Source organism: Heteronotia binoei, chromosome 4 (assembly GCF_032191835.1).
Source record: "Heteronotia binoei isolate CCM8104 ecotype False Entrance Well chromosome 4, APGP_CSIRO_Hbin_v1, whole genome shotgun sequence".
In the NCBI taxonomy this organism is placed as follows: domain Eukaryota; kingdom Metazoa; phylum Chordata; class Lepidosauria; order Squamata; family Gekkonidae; genus Heteronotia; species Heteronotia binoei.
Genome location: NC_083226.1, coordinates 68,007,455 through 68,035,254, shown reverse-complemented (window position 1 = coordinate 68,035,254; position 27,800 = coordinate 68,007,455). Strand labels below are relative to the sequence as shown.

Sequence of the window (27,800 nt, the reverse complement as noted above, 5' to 3'; positions counted from 1 at the left end):
TGGTCTGCATCCATCCCATGCACATTGAGCAGAACTACTCTGTAGCCCAGAGACAGGACTGTTCCCTCCAGGGCCTGTGCCATGCCCTGACAGTCCTGCTGGCTACTCCAGAGATCTGCTGTGAAGTGCACCATTCTGAGCCTTGACCATCACCACTGCATCTGGCAAAAGGCTTGATCTTTCACAAGGGAGAAGGGTTGGCCATCCACAGCAATAATCTCACAATCAACAAGGTAAGTGACTGCTTCCTGGCCCTCCATGTAGCCCTTTTGACCTCTTGAAGGTGGCCCACATTCATGTCCCACCCACAGGAGCCTGAGTGCTGGGAGCCTTTCTTGGAGGGTTCTCCTGCTCATTTTCTGTTTCTCCCTGCTGAGAGGGAGTGTTCCTCTTCTTTTTCTTGCTGTCTGCCACTCTTTCCTCTGGTGGCCACATAGTTGAGTGTACCCTTTGCAGGTGTCTCTGGGGGACAGAGGTGGACATGTTGAAGTGGGTTTGCACTCCTCCAGACATAAGTGTGGCACACCTGGCATTCTGACACACAGTGATCACTGGAGAGGGTATGGAAATGTTTCCAAACTGTGGCCCTAGGATTGGAGAAGGTAGGAGGAATATATGCTTTCTGGTGCTGGGCTGGGAGGGCCAATGGAGGCAGGAGAAGCAATAGGAATGTGAAAGAGGAGGATGCTTTCCCCACCCTCTAAATCACTGCTGTCAGTGTCCTCCTCTCCACAGTGTTAGTAACTCTTTGTGTGTCTGGCCAGTGCTAACAACTCTTTTGCCTCTGTGGAAGGGGACGATGTCTGTCTCCCTCAAATCGCGGCTATAAGTATCCTTGTCTCCAAAGAGTTACAGCAATTAGGGGTGTGCATCTATAATAATATAATAATAATAACTTTTATTTCTATCCCGCCCTCCCCGCCTAGGCGGCTCAGGGCGGCTAACAACAACTTAGACATTAACATAAATGATAAAACTTTAAATTTAACAATTAAAATTAAGCATAAAAACCAGTCAGTTAAGTTAAAATACATGATTTTCGTTAGCCTAGATATATATGAGTGTATCTGGCAGCGATTGATTGAGCTGTTATGGCGCTGGTTCTGCCAGTTTAGGTAGTCTTATAGATGGCGGTTCTTACACCAGGCAACTCAGCAGTCAGTGTCGTTATAAGCTTGCCTAAAAAGGGCGGTCTTGCAGGCCCTGCGGAACTGGCCGAGGTCCCGCAGGGCCCGCACCTCCTCCGGAAGCTGGTTCCACAATGCCGGTGCAGCCGCTGAAAAGGCCCGTACTCTAGTATGTTGGAGTTTGACCTCTCTCGGCCCAGGGATGGTCATTTTGTTTTTACCCACTGACCTCAGTGCCCTCTGGGGTTCATATGGGGAGAGACGGTCCCTTAGGTAGGCTGGTCCTCGGCCATATAGGGCTTTAAAGGTGATAACCAACACTTTGTACTGGACTCGGTAGATAATTGGTAGCCAGTGCAGTCCGCGCAGCCCCGGCCGTATGTGCTCCCATTTCGAGAGCCCTAACAGTAGCCTGGCCGACGCGTTCTGCACCAGCTGTAGCTTCCGAGTCCGGCACAGAGGTAGCCCCAAGTAGAGGGCATTACAGTAGTCTAATCTTGAGGTGACCGTTGCATGGATCACTGTTGCGAGGTCCCGGCGCTCCAGGAAGGGGGCCAACTGCCTTGCCCGCTTCAGATGGAAGAATGCTGACTTGGCAGTGGCTGCTATCTGGGCCTCCATTGATAATGAAGGCTCCAGTAAAACACCCAAACTTTTTACCTGGCGCGCTGGTTCCAATGGTGCGCCATCGAAAGTTGGGAGAGCTATTTCCCCTCCCCGAGCGCCACGACCCACACAAAGGACCTCTGTCTTCGCTGGATTCAACTTCAATCCACTCAATCTGAGCCACGTCGCCACAGCCTGTAAGGCCCGATCCAGGTTCCCCGGGGCGGAGCCAGGCCGGCCATCCATTAGCAGATAGAGCTGGGTGTCATCCGCATATTGATGGCAACCCAGCCCAAACCTCCGGACAATCTGGGCAAGGGGGCGCATATAGATGTTGAACAACATTGGGGAGAGAACTGCTCCCTGAGGCACCCCACAGTCAAGTGTGCGCCTCTGGGATCGCTCACCCCCAATGGCCACCCTTTGTCCCCGATCAGAGAGGAAGGAGGAAAGCCATTGTAGGGCCAACCCCCCAACCCCTATGTCGGCGAGGCGACGCTTTAGCAACTGGTGGTCGACTGTATCAAATGCCGCCGACAGGTCTAATAACATCAGTACCGCGGCGCCGCCCCGATCCAGATGCCGCTGGAGGTCATCTACCAAGGCGACCAGCACTGTCTCCGTCCCATGGCCCGGTCGGAACCCAGACTGGCACGGGTCAAGAACGGAAGCGTCATCTAGGAACCTCTGTAGCTGCAACGCCACTGCCCTCTCAATAATTTTACCTAAAAATGGTAAGTTAGACACCGGACGGTAGTTTGCCAATTCGGCCGGGTCTGCTGTACTTTTTTTTAGGAGAGGGCGAACCAACGCCTCTTTCAAAGGCGTTGGGAAGTGCCCCTCTACGAGGGATCTATTTATGATGTCCCGTAAAGGACATCTAGTTCTGTAGAACAGAATACAACCCTGAAAAATTGCTGATTCAGCTGTATTTGGGCTGTATACAGCTGAATCAGATTCTCTGATCTGATTTGGCTGCCGAATACAGTAGTCCCAATAGTCATCGAAATTCAGCAGCTATTTGGCCCCATTATATCCTATAGGTCATTGAAGTCAATGGTAAAATAGGGTAAATTGAATGGAGGCTGGGGGGAAGCAGCTTGAGGTAGAGGCTCCAGATTTTCAGGGCAGCTGCAAGAGCCACTCCCGCACAGAACCCCAAAGCTTCAAAAAGACTGGGCCCGGGGATCCAATTCTAGGGGCACCCAAAGTCGGTGCCCCCATTCCACCATTGCTTCCTATGGGCCATTGAAGTCAATGGCAAAATACAGGGTAATGTATGGACTCTGGGGAGAAGAGAGAACCCCCCAAATTGGTTGGACAGCTGCAGGACCCTCTCCCTCACAGAACCCCAAGTTCCAAAAAGATTGGACGAGGGGTTCCCATTCTATGGGATCCCAAAGTGGTTGCCCCCACTTCCCCATTGTCTCCTATGACAGGAAAAACTTGCAAATACAGGTAGCAGTCAGATTTTCTTAGAGAATCTCTGCAGTGGAAAGGCAATTATGGTGGGGATGATTGTTTGCAAGGAACATAACAGTGCTATGTGCCCAGCAGAACAAGTGCCATTATGGAGATGGAGGAGCCAGAGTCCAGTTCCATCAGGCAGGGGCTGCCCTCGATCCGGATCGATACCTTGACATTGTCAGGGGTATTGCTGGGCAAGTTCATTACCTGTAGGCTAATCGATGCGGTCGAGTAGTCCTCGGTCGAGTCCTGGTTGGTGGACTGGCGTCTGCGGGCGACCTTGTCCCGGCAAGCCTGCGCGATGTGGCCCATTTTCCCACAGTTCCGGCAGTCCACATTGCGGTAGGGGCAGTCCCGACGCTCGTGTGGGTCCCCGTAGCTGGTGCACTTGGTGGTGGCCGGTCTCTCGGTTGCTCGTGGTTGCTGGGTCGCTCTCGGCCCCGTGCCTGGTTGGCAATGTAGCCGGTGTGTCTCCTCGTCCTCTGGGTTGCTCTGCGCCGTCTCCTCTTGGTGGACAGCTTCTGCCCGCGGGTTGTGGAAAGCTTCCATGGCTCTCTCGAACGCGGGGGCCTCGTTGAAGACGCTTTGGAGGGTGAGGTCTTTCCTCACGAAGAGCTTTTGTTGTAGTCGTTCGTCCCTGAGGCCCCCGGCGAATTGGTCCCTCAGGGCTTCCTCTAGCTTGTCAAAGCTGCAGTTTCCCGCAATTTGGCGGAGATCGGCCAGGTATTCGGCAGCCGACTTTCCCGCCTCTTGGTCCCTCTTGTGGAAGAGGAATCGGCGGGCGATGATAGATGGTTAGGGCAAGAAGTGCCCGGTAAGGAGTCTGACTATCTCCTTGTATGTCTTCTCCATGATCCTCGCGGGGGCCGAGAGACCCTTGGCAATCTCAAATGTGGCCTCCCCACAGACGCTCAGGAGCACGTCCCTCTTTCGGCTGTCGTCCATGATCATGTTCGCTCGAAGGTAGCAATCGACCCACTCTGTGTAGGTCTCCCACCTCTCCAGTTTAGCGGGGTTGAACTCAAGATGACCCGTCGTTCCGCCCAGGTTAGCTATAGTGGCTGCGGTGGCGGGTGCTTCCGTCTCCCTAGACGGTGTGCCTTCCTTGTCTCCGGCCAGGTCCGCGAAGTCCCTCTTTGGGAGTTACCTGGCTAGTATCCCTTCCTCATCGCCACTGTAAAGTACTGAGTGACGAGACGTGTTGAAGGCAACATACTTTATTCGGAGGTACATTACAAGAGAGAGAACACGTGGGCCGGGTCCCGCTTATATACATTCCCTGGAACAACCCTCAGTCATGCCAGGTCAAATCCCGGCCAGTTAAACTTCCCGCCACAGATCTTGATGGGCGGAGCGTCTTAGCGAGCTACATCCGGGGACCAGTGGGTTTCCACTGGGCGCCTCTATAGCGTTCGCCGCGCAGTACATAGACTACGGTTTCAAAACATAACACTACCCACTTCGACGTTGTTGAAAAAGCAGGCTGGAGGAGAAGGAGTTTCGCCCCTCCCTCACTTCCTTCAGCGTGATTCAAATCAGCCCAGCCCTGCTAAAGCTTCCTGAGCCAAAGCTTCCCAAGCCTCCTCTCAGTGTCCCTCTGATCCCGCAGTGGTGGGGGGGGGAGAGGCTGGCAGCGATGGGGCTTGGCTCTACTGGCTGCAGCAGTGGAGCCCTTTCGGGATGGGGCTGGTTCCTGCTGCCGCTGGCCTGCCCGGGCTGAGTGAGTTCAGCACAGTTTTCCCCAAGGATCAGGTGATGGGGGAGGGGGGGTTGAGCAGGTCCCTTCCGGACATTGAAATAGACCTGGGGTGGGGAAGGGAGGGAGGAGGGGGACAAACTAGGCATGACACGGGAGGAGGGGGAAGCAAATGCCTACTTCCCCCCCTCCTCCCTCCCTTCCCCACCCCAGGTCTATTTCAATGTCCGGAAGGGAGCTGGAAGGCAACCCTATTTGCTTTATTTTCCACACACATACCCCTCTTTCTGTCAGTCAGTCTTTTCTTCTGTCTTTGTCTCTTTTTCTCTCTCTCTCTTTCTGGATGTCTTTCTCTCTCTCTCTGTCATTCTTTCCCCCATCTCTCTCCTTTCTTTCTGCCTTTTTTTCCAGCTTTCTCTCCCCGTCATTCTTTCCCCCTGTCTTTCTTTCTTTCTGGCTGTCTTTCTCTCTCTCTCTTTCTCCCTGTCTCTCTCCTTCCTTCCTTCTTTCTTTCTTTCTTTCTGGCTGTCTTTCTTTCTCTCTCTGTCATTCTTTCCCCCTGTCTCTCTCTTTCTTTCTGTCTTTCTGGCTGTCTTTCTCTCTCTCTCTGTCATTCTCTCTCTCTCTCTCTCCTTCCTTCCTTCTTTCCTTCCTGTCATTTCATGTTTTCCCAGGCTGAAAGCATTTTATATTTTTAGTTTTCTGCTGTGTGATCCTTGTGCTTTTCCTTTATGTTTTATTTTTTAAATTGCATTGCAAAATCCCACTATTCTTCTACCTTTTCTAAACAAAATATTGCCAGAGTTTTAAGCATGTTTGTACATCATTTCCTGTCTCCTGTCTCCACCCCCAAATTTTAGTGGGTCACGAAGGAAAAGTGTTAAAATAACTGGGACATGGGAGGGAAAAGTTTGGGAAACCCTGGTATAAACCATATCTTGCACTAGGAGCAATCCTGAGAGACTGCATCATAAACCACTCCAATGTTTGCTTCAAAAGTCACTCTTCTGCTTCTGTTGTTTGTGTGGTGTGGTTAGGGGCATCTGCCAAGCTGCCATGGGATTACTTTGGGGAGTCTTTGTTGGAACTTTGAGGGATGTCTGCCTTCAAAACCTGCCTTGGAGACTTCAGGGGCTGTGAGGATAGGGGGGATGGTTGCCTTGCTTCTAGTGTCTGGCTGGGGAGAAGTCTGCCTTGGTGAAATTTCCCTGTGAGACTAGTGTCACAGATTTGCTTCTGAGCTGTTCCATAGACTCCTGGCTGTAACTGCAGCAGTCTTTTCCAGAGAGCACTGTGGAGACCTTTTTTGGAGGGTTCATAGCTGGGACCCCAGAAATGTAATTCACCCCCAGCTTGGAGAGCTGGACCCCAGAAATGTAATCTGAGCCCAACTTGGAGAGATTGTAGAGGAACAGGCAGCAGAGTGGGGTTCCCTGTGTATTTGTTGTGTGTAGCTTACATTCTACACACTTTTGAACCTGCAGCTGATATTTTTCCTGGAGGAATCTTCTTTGGGGAGCCATAACTGCCCTAACAAAACTCCCCTAACAAAAGATCTTCTAACAAAAATCTGTAATCTTTCATTGAAATCTGCCTCCGTTCCTGAGGACTGGAAGGTAGCAAATGTCACCCCCATCTTTAAAAAGGGTTCCAGAGGAGATCCGGGAAATTACAGGCCAGTCAGTCTTACTTCAATACCGGGAAAGTTGGTAGAAACCATTATCAAGGACAGAATGAGTAGGCACATTGATGAACACGGGTTATTGAGGAAGACTCAGCATGGGTTCTGCAAGGGAAGATCTTGTATCACTAACCTGTTACATTTCTTTGAGGGGGTGAACAAACATGTGGACAAAGGCGACCCGATAGATGTTGTTTACCTTGACTTCCAGAAAGCTTTTGATAAAGTTCCTCATCAAAGGCTCCTTAGAAAACTTGAGAGTCATGGAGTAAAAGGACAGGTCCTCTTGTGGATCAAAAACCGGCTGAGTAATAGGAAGCAGAGAGTCAGTATAAATGGGCAGTCTTCGCAGTGGAGGACGGTAAGCAGTGGGGTGCCGCAGGGCTCGGTACTGGGTCCCATGCTCTTCAACTTGTTCATAAATGATTTGGAGTTGGGAGTGAGCAGTGAAGTGGCCAAGTTTGCGGATGACACTAAATTGTTCAGGGTGGTGAGAACCAGAGAGGATTGTGAGGAACTCCAAAGAGATCTGTTGAGGCTGGGTGAGTGGGCGTCAACGTGGCAGATGCGGTTCAATGTGGCCAAGTGCAAAGTAATGCACATTGGGGCCAAGAATCCCAGCTACAAATACAAGTTGATGGGTTGTGAACTGGCAGAGACTGACCAAGAGAGAGATCTTGGGGTCGTGGTAGATAACTCACTGAAAATGTCAAGACAGTGTGCGTCTGCAATAAAAAAGGCCAACGCCATGCTGGGAATTATTAGGAAGGGAATGGAAAACAAATCAGCCAGTATCATAATGCCCCTGTATAAATCGATGGTGCGGTCTCATTTGGAGTACTGTGTGCAGTTCTGGTCGCCACACCTCAAAAAGGATATTATAGCATTGGAGAAAGTCCAGAGAAGGGCAACTAGAATGATTAAAGGGCTGGAGCACTTACCCTATGAAGAAAGGTTGAAACGCTTGGGACTCTTTAGCTTGGAGAAACGTCGACTGCGGGGTGACATGATAGAGGTTTACAAGATAATGCATGGGATGGAGAAAGTAGAGAAAGAAGTACTTTTCTCCCTTTCTCACAATACAAGAACTCGTGGGCATTCGATGAAATTGCTGAGCAGAAAGGTTAAAACGGATAAAAGGAAGTACTTCTTCACCCAAAGGGTGATTAACATGTGGAATTCACTGCCACAGGAGGTGGTGGCGGCCACAAGTATAGCCACCTTCAAGAAGGGTTTAGATAAATATATGGAGCACAGGTCCATCAGTGGGTATTAGCCACAGTGTATGTGTGTATATAAATTTTTTTGCCACTGTGTGACACAGTGTTGGACTTGATGGGCCGTTGGCCTGATCCAGCATGGCTTCTCTTATGTTCTTATGTTCTTATAACTCAGACCCCTAAATCCAATCTGGACGTAACTTGAAGGGCATATAGAAGAGTATCAGGGGGGGATGCCCTGTGAATTTCATGTTTCCAACTTGCACAGGATCCATTCTATACACTCCTGAACCTGTGCCTGTCATTCCAGCCATTTCCCCCAGAAAACACTTTCATGGGGGCACCTTCTTGGATGTTGAGTTCATAACTTGGACCCCTTTATGTCCACTTCTCATCAAATTTGGAGGGCAGCTACAGGAGAGTCAGCCAGATATTTCCTATGAGTTTGGTACATCTAGCACACTGTGGGGACTCTGTTCTACCACATCACAGATCTCATAAACCAAGCTGGTTCATTTAGCCTTTAAAAGTTTGCAATAGTCTGTGGTTTGCAAACATGGCTTACCACGAGCCACAAACCAAAACATGTTTTCCTAGTTCATGCCCATCTCTAGTCACTTCAGTCAGTTTTGGTAAGGGTAATGGGAAATAGTAAAACGTCTGCAATTTAGGAATCATAGAATCATAGCGTTGGAAGGGACTCCCAGGGTCATTTAGTCCAACCCCCCGCACAATGCAGGAAATTTGCAAATACTTCCCCTTAAATTCACAGGATGAGCATTGCAAAAAGGATTAATGCTAGTGAAGGTCAGGTTATCCAACACAAGAAATCTGGGTCTGATCAGAAATCCAATATTCTGCCTGTCTCAGTTTCAGATTCTGTCTCATCACTAAGTACAAAAAACAAACCTATCAGATAGAAAATGCCAGCCCCTACTTTGCAAAAACAAAAAGCAAAGCAAACCCCTGTAGTCACTTTTGGGGTAAATCCTACTTAGAAGTCATTTTATTCAGTGAGGCTTACCCAAAGGAGAGTGTTCTTAGGATTGCAGCTTTTGGTTTTGAAATGTCTGTATGTTCAGTTTAAATTTGTGGGAAGGGCAGAATATAAATTTTAATAATAAATAAATAAAATAAAGATTTTCTATTAATATATTTAATACTTAATTTCACTTACTGATTCCTCAAAAAATTGTGGCAGTCTGCTGTCATATTATTTAACTCTGTATATTACTTAGCTGCCTTGGACAATAAATTCTTCAGATTACCACAGTTGATCATAATTTTAAAATATAGAAATAAGCAATGCTATTATTTCTTTCTATAGCCTGTTCATATCCAATAAGAGTTCTGACTCAAGGATTCTGATTTATCATTCATTTCAATGGCAGGGACAACTCTTCACAAAGGAATACATACTCAAAGTTATTACATGGCATCTCAGCTAAAAGTAAAAGGGAAGGCAATAACAAGCAATACAAAGCATTTTCTAAAAATGGAGCCTTAAAGTTGGTTTTCTTAAACAATTTGGAGATTGGAAAGGAAAGGTCCCCTGTGCAAGCACCAGTCGTTTCCGACTCTGGGGTGACACTGCTTTCACAACGTTTTCACGGCAGACTTTTTACGGGGTGGTTTGCCATTGCCTTCCCCCCAGTCTTTTACACTTCCCCCCCAGCAAGCTGGGTACTCATTTTACTGACCTTGGAAGGATGGAAGGCTGAGTCAACCTTGGGCCGGCTACCTGAACCCAGCTTCTGCTGGAATCGAACTCAGGTCGTGAGCAGAGCGTTCAGACCACAGTACTGCAGTACTGCTGCTTTACCACTCTGTGCCACGAGGCCGCACATTTGGAGATTACGGCAGGATAATTGAGGGTTTCAGGAAAGTAAGCAGTTGACCTTATCTAGTAACATTCTTTGGAAGTCATGTGTACTATATTTTAACACTGTTTTCAAGGAAATAGGAATTGGAAAATAACAAAATTGCACAAGAAGAGCAAATATTTTACTATGAACCAAGGATTACAAAAGTTCCTATTAAAACATGATGAGAAATGTGACCACAGGAATTTTATTTTCTGGGAAATGGCAAGATTTGTTTTCGTATTATTTTTAGTTATCAAGGATTCTAAGGAAACAATCTAAACACAGATATAAAATTTCTCCTCCCCACCCCCACCCCAAAAAAGCAAGGAAAAAATAGAAAACATTACTGGAATGAAGAGTTACCTCAGATTTTGTCTTTAAATTAATCATTTGAAAACAGCAAAGTTTCCAGGAGAGATGGCTAATATCCCAGATTACTGGAAGAAATGATAGACAATATTTTGAAAAACAGCCGACCTTAACTCCTTATTAGCAGCAAGAGACTGGAATTGAGAAAATGTTATACAGAACTGGTAAGGGTAAAGGATAACTAAAACTGAGAGAGAACAAAACCAATTTTTGCTCAATAAGACACCAACAATAGTTGAGATTTCAGTGGTTGTGCATACCAATTTCTTAGTTGCACAAATAACAGAATTGGCTGAAAAGTGAAATTTTTCATAATTTATTTTAAATGTGCCTGGTGACCTGACCAACTTTTGTTTTCTAGTATAATAAATTTATTAATTTACATAAATCCCTAGTAGACATACTTTCATCTTTCACAACATTTGTAAGCAATACAAATATGCTTTGATCATGTGGAAAATATGACATACTATTTTCCTGTCATAGGATTCTCCACTGCTGTATGTTGTAGCTAGCGTAGATGCACATTCTTCTAGATACCAAGGTTTTCTCCCACTTTCAGCTGTGCTGCTGATGGAGATAGTGTAGATGCTATTGGTGTAGCCATCACAGGAACAATGATCCTTACTCCTTCCACCATTTCCAGAAGCCCAAACATAAATGGAACCCAAGTTGCCTCGGCCCTATTTAAAATAAATATGGAAAAGGTAATTAGTTTGTAAATGTGTAAGACTACCTTCCTGACCTCTTCTCTATCACTGAACAAATACAGTATGAAACACTCAAGAGTGTTTAGCAGGTTCCTAAATGTTATTTTAAAGGACTTAACATTTTGTGAGACAGGTTCATCTTTTTTCATAAAATAACAGCTATTTAATATATTTCATAAAGATTACAGTTTAGTCATGTTCATACCAAAGAAAAATTTTCTACCAGACCGTTTTTGTTCACATCAAAAAAATCATAGTAAAAAAAGTCAAAGAAAGTTCATATTGTTCTTACCATTTTACAGATGGCAGCTGGAGGTCTCCCACAATTACAATGGGCCTCCAGGTTACAGAAATCAGTTCCTCTGGAGAAAATGGCTGTTTTGGAAAGTAGATTCTATAGCGTTTTACCCCACTAAAGTCCCTCCCTTGACTAATGCCTCCCCCCTCCCCGGCTCCACTCTTAAAATCTACAGGAATTTCCCTATCTCAGAGCTGGCAACCCTACACATGTAGTCCAATCCAAGCTACCAACTATTCCAAAGGCTCTATTTTCAGCACAACTGCCAGTCAATAAAACTTATCTTCCCAGTGTACTGACTGTTTTCACATACTACAGAACAGTTAGGTTCTTTTTACTGTTCTGTTGTTAGTCTGTCCAGGTTATTCTTTACTGCTTCGGGGTGGGGGGTGGGCATAACAACATCATTAAATAATAAAAATCAATCCTATCCTCATTTATCAGAATCATTGGTATCCTAAAAACTGATCGCTACCTTCATCCCTGTGAGGTTCCCTGAATTTATACATTATTTCCTTCTATGACTAGCTAACTTTGGGTTAAATATTGTTTAGCTGATTACATTTTCAATTATTTGATGGGTGAGAATGAAGAAGAAACAAAGTTCAGCTTAGAAAATAATTTAACCTCATAAATCAAAACTGTTACTTAGGTTGTAAAATTTTTTACTATTTCATTTAAAGGTGTGCCCAGTACCTCTTGGGTGCTGTAAATGGGATACCTCTTCATATCAGATATTGTTCAAATATATCTCAGCTATCACTGCCTGCAAGGACTATCTCTATCGTCGTATCATTATGCATTTAAAATTGGACAAAGTTACCTTTTAGTCATAGAAAGCTTTCAATAATACTCTGTGAAGAAAGCTTCCAATCATACATTGTGAACAAATCAGGGAAAGGGAGGGCACAGAACATAAGAACATCCCTACTGCATTAGACCAATGGTCCATCTAGCGCGCATCCTTTTCCACACGGTGGCCCACCAGTTGCCCTGGAGAGCCAACAAAGAGGGCCCAGAGATGTGGCCCTATCCTCTTATTGCTTCTTAGCACTGGGTTTCAGAGGTTTACTGCCTCTGAATGTGGATGTCCCCTTGATTCCCATGGCTAGCAGCCATTGATGGACTTGTGTTAGTATCCATTATGAAATGTGTTGTGACATCTTCATGCAGCCAGAGAGAAACTCACACACACTTACTCATAACCAAGCTGAGACAAGAGAAAGATCAATTGGCTCTTTCCATGTAAAAGCAGTCTGGAGAAGGGGGGAGAATCATGGGCAAATCTGTTCTCATGTAATACAAGGGTACTTAAAAAAACAAAACAAAAGCAGAGCATGTAATTGATGGAAAGTAAATTCCACATCTTCTTGCATACTATAGGCTGAAGGACCTTCTCCACAGTATATTGTATTTTCTCATTCTTCAATAGCCTGTGTTTTCTTGACTTTTGAAGCAGGCATATTAGCAAACATTTCCATTTAAAAAACAAATCTTAAGAATAGTTAATAGAATGGTCGGTCTCACATTGCATCTGGGCAGACATTAAATAAATGCGTTATAGCTGTTCTATATAGATAGGTGGGATGGAAAGGAAGAGAGAAACAGTATACAAACGATTTACAATAATACAATTTAGAAAAAAAAATGTGCTTGGGATAGACAAGATGGTAGATAAATGGTAGAAAAATTGTGACTGGATCTCCTTAGTGTTTTCAAATGCTATGGGTCCCAAATCAGACTGGGACTGTGATATTTCTATCATACCCTATAGCACCTGTACCATTCCCCCTCTTTGATTATAGTCCAGTATTGGCCAACCCTAAATCAGATTTGAATTTGGTTTAATCAATAGAGGGTTTTTTTGTGTGAAAATCTACATAAATCAGTGAAATTCTTTGAATTCATAGATCTTTGTTTATATTTGTTTTGATCTCACAAAGCTTCTGAGGAATGATGCACAACCTCTTAATATCTTTAAACTAACTTTTTACATCCTTTCCTACCTCATACAAGTTATGACTGAAAAACATTATCAATTTAAATAATTACTAATTTGAACTAATGTAAATATATGAATTGAAAATAAATTTTAAAACATGAGGGCACTCTGTCTTCTATGTGTGCCTCTCCCTGGATTATAAATGTATTAGCACCAATTGCCTGCTGTTGCTCAGAGACCCTACTGCTCTAATCACTTCAGGTCACTGCATCTGTCTTCCTGCGTATTTCTTACCATCTCAAATTCAGTTTTCTTTTCCTCGGCCAATTTGGTCATTATTGAACTGACTAAAGAAAACTACTAAAAAAAAGACTCATTAACTAACTTCCGTTCATATTCAGCAAGGCTGCCTCTCAGAGAAATGTGATGATACCATCTCAGGCAAGAGTCAGTGTTTTTATTTTGGAGAATTGTTGAAAATCAAATACCTAAAGTCAGCATTCTAAAACTCTATAGTATTAACACTGTGAGATGTTTATTATGACTGATGGGTTGTATTTTATTTTTCACAAGAACACATGTTCAAAGTAGCAATACAAAACACTCCATTTTGGTTGGTGTTCATTGTAAAATGGACCCTTGTAAAACAAATTTTCAGTCAACAATCCCAGTCTTTTGGAATTGAGTTACTGTTATTTGCAAGCATGAATATTTAACAATTGCAGATTTAGAGTTGGCCACTGGTTCAAAGATATGCTAAATGAATTGTAGTCTACCTTCCTGAATTGCCAGAGGTTATATACCTCTTCCACAAATCCTGGAATTTTTAAAGCTGTTTATATTCTCTTGCTGGGAAAAGAAGGTGGCATGATGTAGCTCGGGGTCCCCAATGTGGTGCTTGTGGGTCCCATGGTTACCACCAACACCTTTCTTGGCACCTGCCAAGTAGGGTTGCCAAGTCCAATTCAAGAAATATCTGGGGACTTTGGGGTGGAGCCAGGAGACTTTGGGGGTGCAGCCAGGAACAAGGGTGTGACAAGCATAATTGAATTCCAAGGGAGTTCTGGCCATCACATTGAAAGGGACAGCACACCTTTTTAAATGCCTTCCTTCCATAGGAAATAATGAAGGATAGGGGCACCTTCTTTTGGGGCTCATAGAATTGGACCCCCTCGTCCAATCGTTTTGAAACTTGGGGGGTACTTTGGGGAGAGGCAATAGACACTATACTGAAAATTTGGTGCCTCTACCTCAAAAAACAGCTCCCTCAGGCAGAGGGGGGAAGAGAGGTCTAATTACTGAACCATAACCCTGGCCCCATATTTCCATCTAGTTTGGGTACTGATCAATGTTCCCTCTAAGCTGCGGAGTCTTGTGAGCAAAAAAACTACTTTGTGAGCTACTGGCATTAAAATTGTGAGCTACCGGTATTAAAGTTGTGAGCTACTGCATAAATTATTGTGCTCTAGGGTCATCCTTCCTGAGCTAAGACAAAAAATGTGTGAGCTGGAGGCTAAAAATCTGTGGGCTAGCTCACACTACCACAGCTTAGAGGTCACACTGATGCCAGTCTCCACCTTTCATCTCCACACACAAAGCCTGGACGAGCCCAAAGAGGCTGCTGGGAAAATGATCCCTTCCTTCCACTCCAGCCTTAAGATAAACAAACAGCACCTTCGAGGAGGGAAGGGGAAGAGTCCCCACAAGAGACCCGGAGAGGAGGGGGTGGAGGAGAGGGAGAAAGGAAGGGCCAGGGCTGGTCGTACCTGTGGCAAAATGGAGGGGGCTGGATTTCTTGCCAGCCGTGTCTCTGCCGTTCATGTTCTCCGGCCACACCAGGAGCTTCACGCGTTCCATGTCGCCGTTCCGGCAAGCTTCGAAGAGCTCGCGGGCGGGCTCCATGGCGGCTCCTCTGCCACAGTAGGACTGCAGCGCTTCCCCCAAGCCTGCCCCTCCTCCACCTCCCATGCCCCAACGCCCCGCCATGCTGAGGGAGAAGCTGCCCTCCCTCTTTTGCTCCCCCCTTCCTTCCTTCTTCACAGCCCCCCCCCCCACTTTCCTTACAACCCGACGCTCACCATGGTTGACCCGAGTTTTCTCGGCAAAAGCCAGGAAGGGGCATGGGGGTTGAAAAAGAGGAGTCTGTGGGAAGGGCGAGGAAGAGATGGAGACGACGCCTCAGACAGGCAGACGCGGCTGCTGAGAGCGAGAAGATGAAACGGGAAGGGGAGAGGAGAAGCTGCTGGGATCGGGGCTGGGTGGAAAGGCCGCCATTCCCCCCCCCCCGCTTTCCAGATTTTTTGTGAGTGGGGGGAGGAGGCTCCAAATCGGCCCCCCCCCCCAGGCGGGGGATTTGGGAAGCCTACTGCCAAGTGTTTTCGAAAAGTGGGTGCAGCTGGATGTCCCAATAGGGCTTCTGATTGGCCACTGGAGAGCCAACTGACTGAGCAGATTAAAATAACATTGTTTCAGAGGCAGCTGCCACCACAATGTTTAATTTTCTCTCACTCCTCTTTCCCAGTGTATTTTTAAGATGACCCCTCTTTTCCTCTGCACTTAGGCTTCTTTGTAGGGTTGGCAGTTCAAAATTGGGAAGTTCTTGGGGATTTGAGGGTGTGGACTATGAAGAAGGCAGGGTCCAGGTAGGAGAGGGATCTCAACAAAGTGTACCCTCTAAAGAAGGGTCTACCCTCCAAAGCAGCCATTTTTTTCCAGGGAAACTGATATACGTATATTGCCTGGAGACCAGTTTTAATTCAGAGAGATATCCCTGGAAGTTGACAGTCCTATCTGAGTGATTGGTCTCACTTCATGTGGCAACCCTTTTGTAGTTGTATCCATGACTCTGGTCAGAATTCCAACACTGCCCATTTGTCTACAGGCTCAAAAAAGTTAGGGACCCCTGTTATAACCTGACCTAATCAGACTTTGGAAACTAAGCACAACTGGCACTTGGAAGGAAGACTCTGTGGAGGAAGGCAGTGGCAAACCACCTCCACTTCTCATTTGCCTTGAAGTCCCCTTGCTTGGATTGATAGCACCTTACACATACACATTCTCTTGCTCCTTCAACTTGCACTGTCAATAGACAAAGACTTTGACATAGCTGAGGAGAACAGGAATTGAAAAATCCACAAGCCTGAGCAACATAATTCTGCTAAAGAGACCACATGGTCCTTATGTGGCCAAGAATACAGGTGTTTTATTTATTCTGCATTTACTGCTTATGCAAAAGATTATTTTTCATACTACGACTGTACTAGATTTTATTGCTACAGCTACCATTTTGTCTGCTGAAATTTTTAATCAATAGGTTGATGCTCCTGGAACACCCTCCCTCATGGGGACCCCCATTTTTGATCCCTGTACACATGCATATCTTAGTATGCGCCCAGCAAGGTAAAATGAAGTCCTTTGATACCGCAATGACAGTAAATCATGCTGAGGGCATGAAAGGAATGTTAAGGCAGCTCATCCATTCAATATGCAAAGGTCTATCTCTGGTGGTAGTTAACTGAAGTGCTGTTTTCTAGAACCTAGGAGTCTCCTCACAGATAATTTGATATAAACCAACAGCCCAAATAACCAAGACAATAAAGAACAGACCGGTCCCAGCTATTTCTTCCTTTTCTTAAGGGCTGGACAGGAAAGTTTACCCCCTTAATCATGTGAAATATTCAGCTATCAGTACTCACAATATCTAATGCCTCAGCCTCCTCAAGGGAACATTTCGATACTTTTAATGCAAAGAGAGAAAAGCTCCCCAGCACAAAGTGCACTAATAAACTCTTCTCAAATTAGCTCATCTTCATAAAGATAACATTTTCATCACTCCTACATACCAATGTCAACAACCCTTTCCCTCTCCTCAGTCTTAGCAAAACTGTATAAAAAGTTATCTCTCTGCTCATCCAATTTATATCTGGTTTGGATTTTTCTATAGTATCCCAACTGTATGGTTGCCCCCCCCCTTTCTTCCCTTCTCCAAGGACTCTCTCTGTCTCTTTGCTGTACCTTCTCCAGCCTTTTCAGTTCTCCCTCCTAGAGCTGCCCACTGTCTTCAGGAAGTGAACTCGTATGTCTTTGAGCGTCCCCTTTGATTTCCTCCCTTAGTAGCAGGTAGTTTATTAGGAAAAGGGTTTATATAGTGTTTGTACATCACATATGCATTTATTTCCTCACTATACCATCTCTATCTTTATCTGCCTGATTTAACTTGGTATTTTTGTTGTTGATTTAATAAATTCCTTTGCTTGTTTAAAAGCTTATTCCCCTTCTTTTCTTTTGAGCATTGGTTTGGATCTCAATCCCAATATACATTGGATTAAGGTATCAGTAATCAATATCCCAAAATACATGTGTTTTGTTCTCACTAGCAGAAGGATATTGTAATGGATTGCACTTTAAAATCTTTTAAATGCTATGTAAACAGGGAATGGACATGACGAGTTAATTCCTCAAAGAACCAGAGAGCCTTTAGTGACATACAGTTCCAAGAGATCTGATTGGTTAACAAGAGTCATGCAGAGAAAGACATCAGAACTGAATACTGAGAATTCAGTCTAGCCCTGATGAGTTGGATGCTAATGAGTCTGAGTTTAGCATGGAAGAGAATGATTCAGTGTTGACAGGGTTTGTGTTTAGCCCTGACAGAGAGCAGTGAAGTACTGGGAAGGTTGGCAGGAATAGTGGGTAGTTAAGTAAAAACTCCCATTCAGGCTAGAAAAGGGGGCAGATCTACTGAGTGAAGAATTTTCCTACCCAGTTAAAACAGGGAGATGCCTCTTGCTGCTGAGCAGAGAGATCCCTGGTTTGGTGTGTTTAGAAATGGCCTTTTAAATCTTGACGAGTCAGTTTAAAAACCTCAAGAAGAGTACTGCTGTGTTTAGTGAAGCAACTTAGGTACTTGACAGAGTATTCCTGCCTTCTGGAAACCAAAAGTCAAATATGCTCACAAAAAGTATACTGGAGTGTTTAGAAAACACTGGGGGAAAGCCTCTTAAAGATTGTGAAAAATTTAAGAAACTCTCAGTTGCTTGAAACATGAATTGTAGTCAGTGCCTAAATTGATTAACCTCAGAAATTTTACTCGACTTTTTCGCATTTATATTGAATAAAATATTTTGTTAATGTTGAACTTTTAAAAGCCTTGAGTGGAATTCCATCAGTTTATGTTAAAGCAGGATCTTGACCCTTCCCTCAAGTTTCTTATGCATGTGCTTATCTAAATCAGGTTCTTGTTGTCAAAAGGAAAAAGAAAAAGCACCTAAGTGAGAGATACAGAAAAGATGCAAGAGTTCTTGAATAGTCTTGTTCTGTACAATAAAAACAACCTATTTTGTATGCATGAAATAGGCATAAAGGTACTGAAGACTCATAAAGCATTATGCACTAACTTGGAAGGTTTTCCTTTGGAATAACAGTCAAACAGCTTCAGACTTTTCCCTGAAGTTCAATAATTAGTATTTAAAACATTTATTTATTTTTATTTAATTTAATTTATTGGATTTATATCCCACCCTCCCCGCCGAAGCAGGCTCAGAGATAACAAAACAAGAAGTGCTGCTGGCTAGAACTTGAAATCTGAAACTATAGAATGCAAGACATTTTACTTTCCCAAGTGCAATAAAGTCAGCAACATAACCACAAATATTGAATATTTTCATTTTAGGTAAGTGTTTAAGAGCTATTAATACTACTAACAGTCTTCCTTCCCTTTTCCAGAAAGAAGTATTTTGAAACACCCATGGACAGAAGTTTGAAATTTCTCATGGTGAGGTGCTACCATTTAAAAAAAAAAAACCTTAACATTTTACATTCACATTTGACTGCATAGATTCTGGTAAAGTAACTTTCAAATTTATTTAGTGCAATCTATGCAGTGCATGTTTATGTTGTTCTTCCAGTGAGCTCGCTGCAATGTACATGTTTTCCCCATCTTCATTTTAACTTGAAAACAACTCTGTGAGGTGGGTTAGGCTGACAGAAAGTGATTGTCACATTCTGTATGGTGATACATAGTGCCATTAAGTCACAGACAATTTATGATGATCCACAGGGATCGTTTTGTAGAAAAATAGGTGGTGGAGTTCATCGAGGGATTGTTATGCAGCTCTACATACTATTCAATGGACAAGGAGGTGGAACTCTCAGAAGGAGGAGGTGGGACTCTCAGAAAGGTGCAGGAGCTGTGCTCCAGTGAGCTCCCACTGAATCTGAGGCCTGATGATCCATATAGCTTTCAGGGCAGGAAACATCCAGAGGTGGCTTGTTATTGCCTGATGCTGTCTATCAACCCTGAGCTTCCTTGGTAGTCTCCCATTCAAATACTAACTGGAGCTGAACCTCCTTGGCTTCTGAGATCTGATAAGACTGGGTTAATCTGGGCCATCCAGATCAAGGCTAAACTCTGTGTAGTGCCTTAGGAAAGGCACTGAAAATAAAATATCCATACAGATATATAATGCAGATTAATTTAGAATACTGTGTGTAGTTCTGGTTGCCATATCCCCAGAAGGATACTGCAGAGCTGGAAAAAGTATAGAAGAAGGTAAGATGATCAACAGTTTGAAACACCTTTCCTATGGTTGAAGAAACTGGTACTTTTCAGTTTAGAAAAGAGACAACTTGGGGGGATACAACATATAGACTTACACATGGGGAGATTTTCCTCCCTCTACCCAAAATACTAGAATTTACAGACATCCAATTAACTTGATGATCAACAGTGTCAGAAAAGCCAAAACTTGACACACTGACACTGTTTACACACTGACTAATTAACTGTGGAATTCAGTCACAGTGGACATAGTGATGCTCACAAGCATACAGTGCTTTTTGAAAGAGGGTCATACAGATTCATGGAGGGTAGGTCCATCAGTAGCTACTAGCAGTGCTAGAAGGCAATATCAGGAGAAGGCCCGGGCTTCTATGCCCTGCTTGTTTTATCTCCAAAGTAACTGGTTGGCTGCCGCTTGAAAAAATATGTGGGACCAGGTAGACTACTTATCTCATTTGGCAGGGCTTTTATGTTTTTATGTAAACCAGTGTGGGGATTTTCCAGAAAAGTTTCCAGTGCTGTATTTTGACATGGGGCATTTTTCATCCCAAGCATGTAAATATAAACAGTTTATAGTAGTAGTTGGGGCAGCTGTGCTGCAAAATAATTATGTTAGATGGGCTAGTTGTGGGATATAAAGCACAGATAAACCCCAGTGCTTCTATATGGTCCAGGTTTATATATGGTGTATCTGACTAACATTATTTAAATATTGCTATGATTATTTAAATTATTTAATTTTGAACTGAAAAATTTTCCAACTCAAATTTTCTTTGAAAACTCATATCACTGGAATGCTGATACAGACTTGAGAAATAAACAGATTTATCTGCCTTACCAATACAACATTTGGAGCCTATACATATTAATATTCCTATCAAAATAAAGTGGTGGGATTATCTATTCCTTCCGCCAGCCCCTCTGGCTTGCATACAATTCATCCTGCTATCATTGACCATAGTTAAAGCTTTTGTTTGCAATACCATAAACTATGTTTAATACTAATCAGGCTTAAACTTTGGTTCCAAATCTAGGTTAAAAGCAAATCTTGGTGCCAATGTAACCATAACTTCTGAAAATGGACAAGAAAGCATCTTCAAGAAACAAACACAGTTAAGGAAATGGGAATGTTGTGTATTTGTATAATTTGAATCATGGCTAAAAGAAAGGGGAAACACTATGTTTGCATATTAATTTAACTTTTACTAAACTACATGGTACCTCTGGTAGCAATGGAACTCAAAGTTCACCCACTCAGTCCCTTTCCATGTCCACTTTCCCCCAGCTCCTTCTGAATTCCTTTCTATAAGAAAGCCTCGGGGGTGGGAAACCCTTCTTATTTATTTACACTTTTTGTACTACACTTCTAGTTTTTCACAAAGACAAATCTAATTATATGTTAGTGATTCCACAGAGAGGTGTGAGTACTGATAGCGCTGCATAGCTTTCCTTAGAGATTCTGTCTTATTACAGAACAGAGAATCCAACAGTGATTAAAGTTTTATAATACATCAGTAATGCTATAGAAGTGCCTTTTATCCACTTATGTTGCACTGACCTACATGTACATTTGGACCAATCGTCCAACTAGAAAAATACATTACCACATGAGAGTTCTGCATCACTCTAATTTTCTGTCAAATTATTCCCACAAAGACATCTAGCAAGTAAGGCTGAAGGAAAGTGACTTGCTAAGGTTACACAATGAGGTTGTAACATACATAAAATTGTAAACTTCCAGTATAAATGAATATAAAAGATTTATACTTGGACTGAGCTATAATGACTGTACAATCAGGGTCAACCTTATATTACCTTTCCTGCATTCATGACTTTACTGCATTCAGTTAAAATATGTCCAAGCTATGCATGCTCTAATACGTGTGTGTTCATGAAAAGAGAAATAGACATGTGAAAATATCATTTCTTGATCTTTTTGTGCTCATATTCAAGTTTTCCTACTATGTAATGTTTCACATTATCTTCATCTGCCAAATAAATGCTTAAGACAGTAAGTTATAATTTCCTTTTTTAAATTTCTTTCTCCCCAGCTCTTTTTTAAGTCAGTGACAATATCAACAATGAGAGTTATTAAAAAGCTGCCTCTTGTGATATCATGCAGTGGTTTTGAAACAGGAAGAAGGTACAGAAGTTGGAATGGGTCATAAACAAGCATGACAAATCAGTTTCAAAGAATGTTAACAGTTTAAGGCAAAATATATGGATGTAACAATTGCAGTTTATATAGTAAATCTGAAAAAAAAACCTTTTGAAATCCTTTAGTAAGTAATGATTCTTTGTTATTCAAATCTTAATAGTAACACAATGAAAGACACTGGAGAAATACACATTTTTGTGAGTTCTATGCCATGCCTCAGTTCAAATGAAGAAAGGGAATGCATTCCACAGAAGGCAGGTGATACAATTCCTTTTTAAAACAACACACTATGTCAGTAGCAGAACATTTATCAGGAAATAAAAGAAATATAAAATGCTTCATTCCTGTTCAAAGTTATGTGCTAGTCCTAATGAAATAAATAGCATCCAAGTTTGCTTTAAATTTATTAAGAATTATAGTCTGGTACCTTGTTCTAAAGCACACTTGGACACTAATCCTTTTTGCACTTATTAGGAATAAGAGCCACTGAAGTCAGGGACCTAAACATATGTAGGATCAAGCTATTAGTAGGGAAGTTCCCACGGAACATAATGTTTAGGATTTATAAATAGCTATCTTTTATTGCTATAGTAGTTTTGGAATGCTTTTTGGATTTTTAAAAGCTCTTTTAAAAAAATAATCCAAAATTCTTTATTCACTTTCTGAAGACTGACAGTTGTTTTGTGATGGTAAGTGAACCTTCTGTTCTATCAACACTTTGAACACACACTCCAAAGCCAAACTTGATGAAGTGAGAGAGATGAAAAGGGGCAGTGATGATGAGAGGGGAGGCACCAAGCAGAGTCTCACAAGAGGCTCAGCAGCACAACATCTGATCATTAATGTCCATCAAACTTTTTGGCCCTTATCCAGTTCACTGAAGAAAATGGTGTAGTGGAAACAACAAGAAGGCCACTGTGCCAACCTAGGCAAAAAGCCAAAGTGTCTGATTTAAGTTTCAAAGCTTATCCTCCCATGCTGCATTACATTAAGAATGATGATATGCCATGCCAAAGTTGTGTAGTACCTCCTGGGGATACTGATCTGGCACTGCAAAGCATGCAGTTGGTGGTAAATAATCAGAACTGGTAAACTGACTTTTGCAAAATTATACAGCTTTTAGATATCAGAAGTAGCTTTAATTTTATAGCCCATATTATGGGTTTCAGAACATTCTGGATTTGTGGTAATATCTGTCAATCCAACAGAATAATATAGAATCACAGAATCATAAAGTTGGAAGGGTCCCCCACAGGTCATCTAGTCCAGCCCCCTGCACAATGTAAGAACTTCACCAATACCTTCCCCTATGTTCACAGGATCAACACTGCTGAATAGCATAAGCAAACAGAACATTTTCAATGACAAAGAATAAAAGGATTGCTTAAGAAAAGGAGGATTTTCAAGAACAGAGTCTGAAGAACTAAGTCAAACTGAGGAGATGAGAGATGAAGTTCTAGACCTATTGGGTTAATTAAAAGTCAGTAAGGCTCCAGGTCCTGATGGCTCACATCCTAGATTTCTTAGGGAACTCAGATGTGAGATTGTTGATCTACTAAATCCAGTCACTGTACCAAAAGACTACAGAATAACAAACGTTCAACTGATTTTTTTTAAAGGAGGTCCAGAGGGGAGCCAGAAATTACAGACCAATGTCTGTTCCAGGCAAATTAGTTGAAACCGTTATTAGGCACATAGAATAACAAAGCCTCCTGAGTAAATTTAGCAGTCATGGTATAAGAGGATGGGTTCATTTATGGATTAAAAACTAGTTAAATGACAAGAAGCAAAAAGTAGGAATAAATGGACAGTTCTCACAATGAAGGGAATTAAGGAGTAAGGTCACACGAGGATCATTATTGGGACCAGTACAGTTAATTTTTTCATATATGATCTGGAACCAAGGGTGAAAATGTAGTGGCCAAGTTTGCCGATGACACAAAATTATTCAGGATGGTGAAAACCAAGGATGACTGTGAAGAGCTCCAAGAGCATCTCCACAAACTGGGTGACTGGGCAACAATATGGCCTATGAAGTTCAGTGTAGTTAAGTGTAAGGTGATCTATACTGGAATTTAAAAAAAAATCCCAACTTCAAGAAAAGTCTAATGCGGTCTGAACTTGCTGAGACTAAAAAGAAAACAAACTTAGGCATAGTGGATAGTTCAATGAAAGGGTCGACCCAGTGTGCTACAGCAGTGAAAAGGGCACACTTTATGCTGGGCGTTATTAGGAAAGGTATTGAAAATACAATGCCAGGCCGTAGCCAGGATTTGATGTTTGGTGGGGCCTACAGCAGAATTTGTTGTTTCGGGGGCCAGGAGACCATCTGGTTTGGTGGCCCAGGGCTCTTGGCACTGTAAGTTGCCTTGAGTTCTACAAGCCAATGCCCCTTTGCCTGGACAGTCACAGCAACTCCGATTTCCCTAACCCTTTCTTATATGCCCTTCTCTTAGAGAGACAGAGACCGCTTGATTCTCCCCCCACCCTTTGCTCTGCATGCAGTGTTAGGGAAGGGGAGAGGGAAAAAGTGAAAAGACAAGCAGCAATGCTACTACTTGTTCAGAGTGGCAGTGAGCAAAGGGCACAGATTGGGGGCCATACAGCTGGAAGGTTGGACGGATGGGCCTGACCCCTCCAGTGCCCCACTGTAGCTACGGGCTTGATACAATAGCCAATATTGTAATACCCTTGTACATATTTATGGGGCAGCCTTATTTGGATTACTGTGTGCAGTGCTGGTCTCTCTCTCGGCTTGGCTTCGCGAACGAAGATTTAAGAAGGGTGCAATAGTCCACGTCTGCTGCAGGCTCGCTGGTGGCTGACAAGACCAATGCGGGACAGGCAGGTCCGGCCACAGTGGCCGCAGGGAAAAGTCTGATCTAGGGCCGGCGCCGCAGCAGTGCGATTCTTCCTCAATCTCCTTTTGTCCTCAAGACCTCAACATCCACTGGAGTGACTTTGTGACCAACACTGAAGTTCTCAAGCGGGTGGAGGTTACCAGCATTGAGGCACTACTGTTGAAGACGCAGCTGCGCTGGGCAGGGCATATTTCTAGGATGGAAAACCACCGCCTTCCCAAGATTGCCCTGTATGGCGAACTCTCCACCGGCCATCGAAATAGAGGGGCACCAAAGAAGAGGTACAAGGACTCCTTGAAGAAATCCCTTGGCACCTGTCACATCAACCATCACCAGTGGTCTGACCTAGCCTCAGATCGCAAAGCATGGAGGCACACCATCCACCAGGCTGTCTCTTCTTTTGAGAACGCACGCATAGCTGGTCTTGAGTGCTGGTCACTGAATCTCAAAACGTACATCTCAGAGCTCAGAAGTTTTTGGTGAGGCACCTTGTCAAAAACCTACTGAACATCAAAGTATACAATGTCCACTGAGTCACTGTAATCCACATGTTTTGCCAGTTTCCCAAAGAACTCCAAAGCACTGCTGAAGCAGAATTTTCCTTTGCAGAAGCCATGCTGATTTTTCCTCAGCAGGATTTGTTCCTATGTGTGCCTAACAATTCTATTTTTAAACACAGTTTCTACTAAATTGCCTGAGACAGGCAATAGGCTAACTGGCCTGTAATTTCCTGGCTCTCTTCTAGATCTCTTTTTTAAAAAATCAGTGTAACGATTGCTACTTTTTAGTCTTTTGGTACAGTGGCTGATTATAGTGACAAGTTACATATACAGGTGAGTATACCACTAGTATTCTACTAGTTAGTTGTAGAAATCTGTTTAAAATAGTGTGGCTTCCTAGCATTGGCCCCCACACATTGCCACTGCTTCAGAGGCTGGTAACAGGGCTGTCTTAATGCATGGGCCTGATGGGCACTTGCCCGTGGGCCCCACAAGCATAGGGGCCCCATACTAATCTGTGTATGATGCAGTACTAATAACCAGGTATTGATAGTTTGTGAATATATGAATGAATAAGCTTTTTATTTGTGCAAGTTGAGAAACTGTTGAATGTAGTCTTGTAGACCTATACAAGGATCCTTTGTATAGGTCGACCATTTATCAGCCATTTACATTTTATTCCTGTTAGTAGTTGTTGTAGGGGCCCAGTACACTGCTTTGCCCAGGGCCCATAATGCTGTTAAGATGGCCCTGGCTGGTAAGGAAAAATCTGGGGATCCTGTCAAAGTATGCAATCATTTCCAGCACAAAAGCAGAAGTGATGTCATCATAGCAGGGTGATGGCTTAACCAATATGATGATGTCACTTCCAGTTTTCATCTGGAAGTGATATCATGTGTCAGAGCAACTGTCTCTGCCTCCAAGCATGTTTTGGAATGTTGCCAGCTCTGGCTGGCAAGCCTAGTTTAGAACTGAGGCTGGCAAGCCTGGTTGAGAGATGGTCTTGTACAGCTCTTAAAATCAATACTAAAATCGTTAGTTGGATTTTTCCTCTTAATAAGGAAACTGAACTTCTGCAAATGCAAACAGCTAATTAGAGTTTACAACACACCTTTTTTACAGACCATTTTCAAGACAAGGGAAATGTTAGCAGACAGGGTTGCCAAGTCCAACTCAAGAAATATTTGGGGACTTTGGGGGTGGAGACAGGAGACAATGGGGGAAAAGCCAGGAGCAAGGGAGTGACAAGCATAATTGAACTCCAAGGGAGTTCTGGCCATCACATTTAAAGGGATTGCACATCTTTTTAAATGCCCTCCTTCCATAGGAAATAATGAAGGATAGGGGCACCTTCTTTTGGGGCTCATAAAATTGGAACCCCTAGTCCAATCTTTTTGAAACTTGGGAGATATTTTGAAGAGAGGCACTGGATGCTATGCTACAAATTTGGTGCCTCTTCCTCAAAAACAGTTCTCCCAGAGCCCCAGATAACCACAGATCAATTCTCCATAGGGAATAATAGAGTTCCCAGTAACCATTTCCCTCCCCTCCCCCCGTTTTCTGATGATCCTGAAGTGGGTGGGGGGCCTTCAAACTGGGGGATCCCCTGCCCCCACCTGGGGATTGGCAACCCTACATAAACAAGTTCCTATACAAAGACTCTGAAAACAATGCCAAACAAGCACAGAGACGCACACCCTCTTACTGGCTCTGTGCGTACTTTCTCTCTCTCTCTCTCTCTCTCTCACACACACACACGCACATTTAACTGTCTCTGGTGCCTCCACAACGAGGTCTGAAAAGTACAGGGGCTACGCTGCTCTCTTTTACATACACACTTACTTGCTCTGAAACGAAAGCAAAACAAACTGAGGGGTTGTGCTCTGACGAGGTCTGCAGCTGACCCTTCCCCATGAAGTACTTCCTGCTTAACTTTAAAGGCACACACATTTTAAAAACAGACCTGTTTTGCAGGTTTCTAAACCTGCTGGAGATTTACAGGTACGTGGTGGCTGTGTGGGAGGGGCCAGTTGGTTGGGGGCTGGCTGGGGAAAGCCTGTAAAACTGGGGGATCCCCCGCTAAGACCTGGGAATTGGGAAGCCTATTAGCAGAAGGATAAAAGACTCACTAAATTAAAAAGAATGTCCATATAGAGTACAGCTGGCTGGGGGCAGGGGAAAGCCTGTAAAACTGGGGGATCCCCCGCTAAGACCTGGGAATTGGGAAGCCTATTAGCCGAAGGATAAAAGACTCACTAAATTAAAAAGAACGTCCACATAGAGTACAGAACATAAGAACATAAGAGAAGCCATGTCGGATCAGGCCAACGGCCCATCAAGTCCAACACTCTGTGTCACACAGTGGCAAAAAAAAAATCTGCTGAGTCCATATCTTAATTTATAACTGAATGCTATGCCTACTTCACCACACTGTATGCCCAACTAAATCTGTTTTGGATTATGTATATTTCCAGTTTAGGTATATAGGGATAAGGCTTTTTGCACACAGCTTTGTTTCTGGTGTCAAAAGTACAGACGTTTCAGTGATTGCTAAAAATCTGGTAAATGATGAACTAAGCTTAGTCATTTATTTATTTATTTTTAAAATCTACAAATAATGGGATGCATGCTGCTAGTGAATGTGCTATACACTAGGCTACTACATGGACACCTGAGAGGAAACTTCTAACTACTAATGGTGACTAGGTTTGTTGTTAATGAAAAATCCTGTATTTTAAAAA

General features: G+C 43.5%; 1 protein-coding gene across 2 annotated transcripts in view; it reads right to left on the bottom strand.

Annotated features, from left to right (window-relative positions):
* PCSK5 (proprotein convertase subtilisin/kexin type 5) overlaps window positions 1–27,800 on the bottom strand; it is a 429,617-nt gene that overhangs the window by 233,150 nt on the left and 168,667 nt on the right. For both annotated transcript variants that reach the window (XM_060237482.1, XM_060237481.1), the window contains exon 8: window positions 10,502–10,714. In XM_060237482.1, the coding sequence (XP_060093465.1) occupies window positions 10,502–10,714 (213 nt within the window). The remainder of the gene's footprint in view (window positions 1–10,501; window positions 10,715–27,800) is intronic.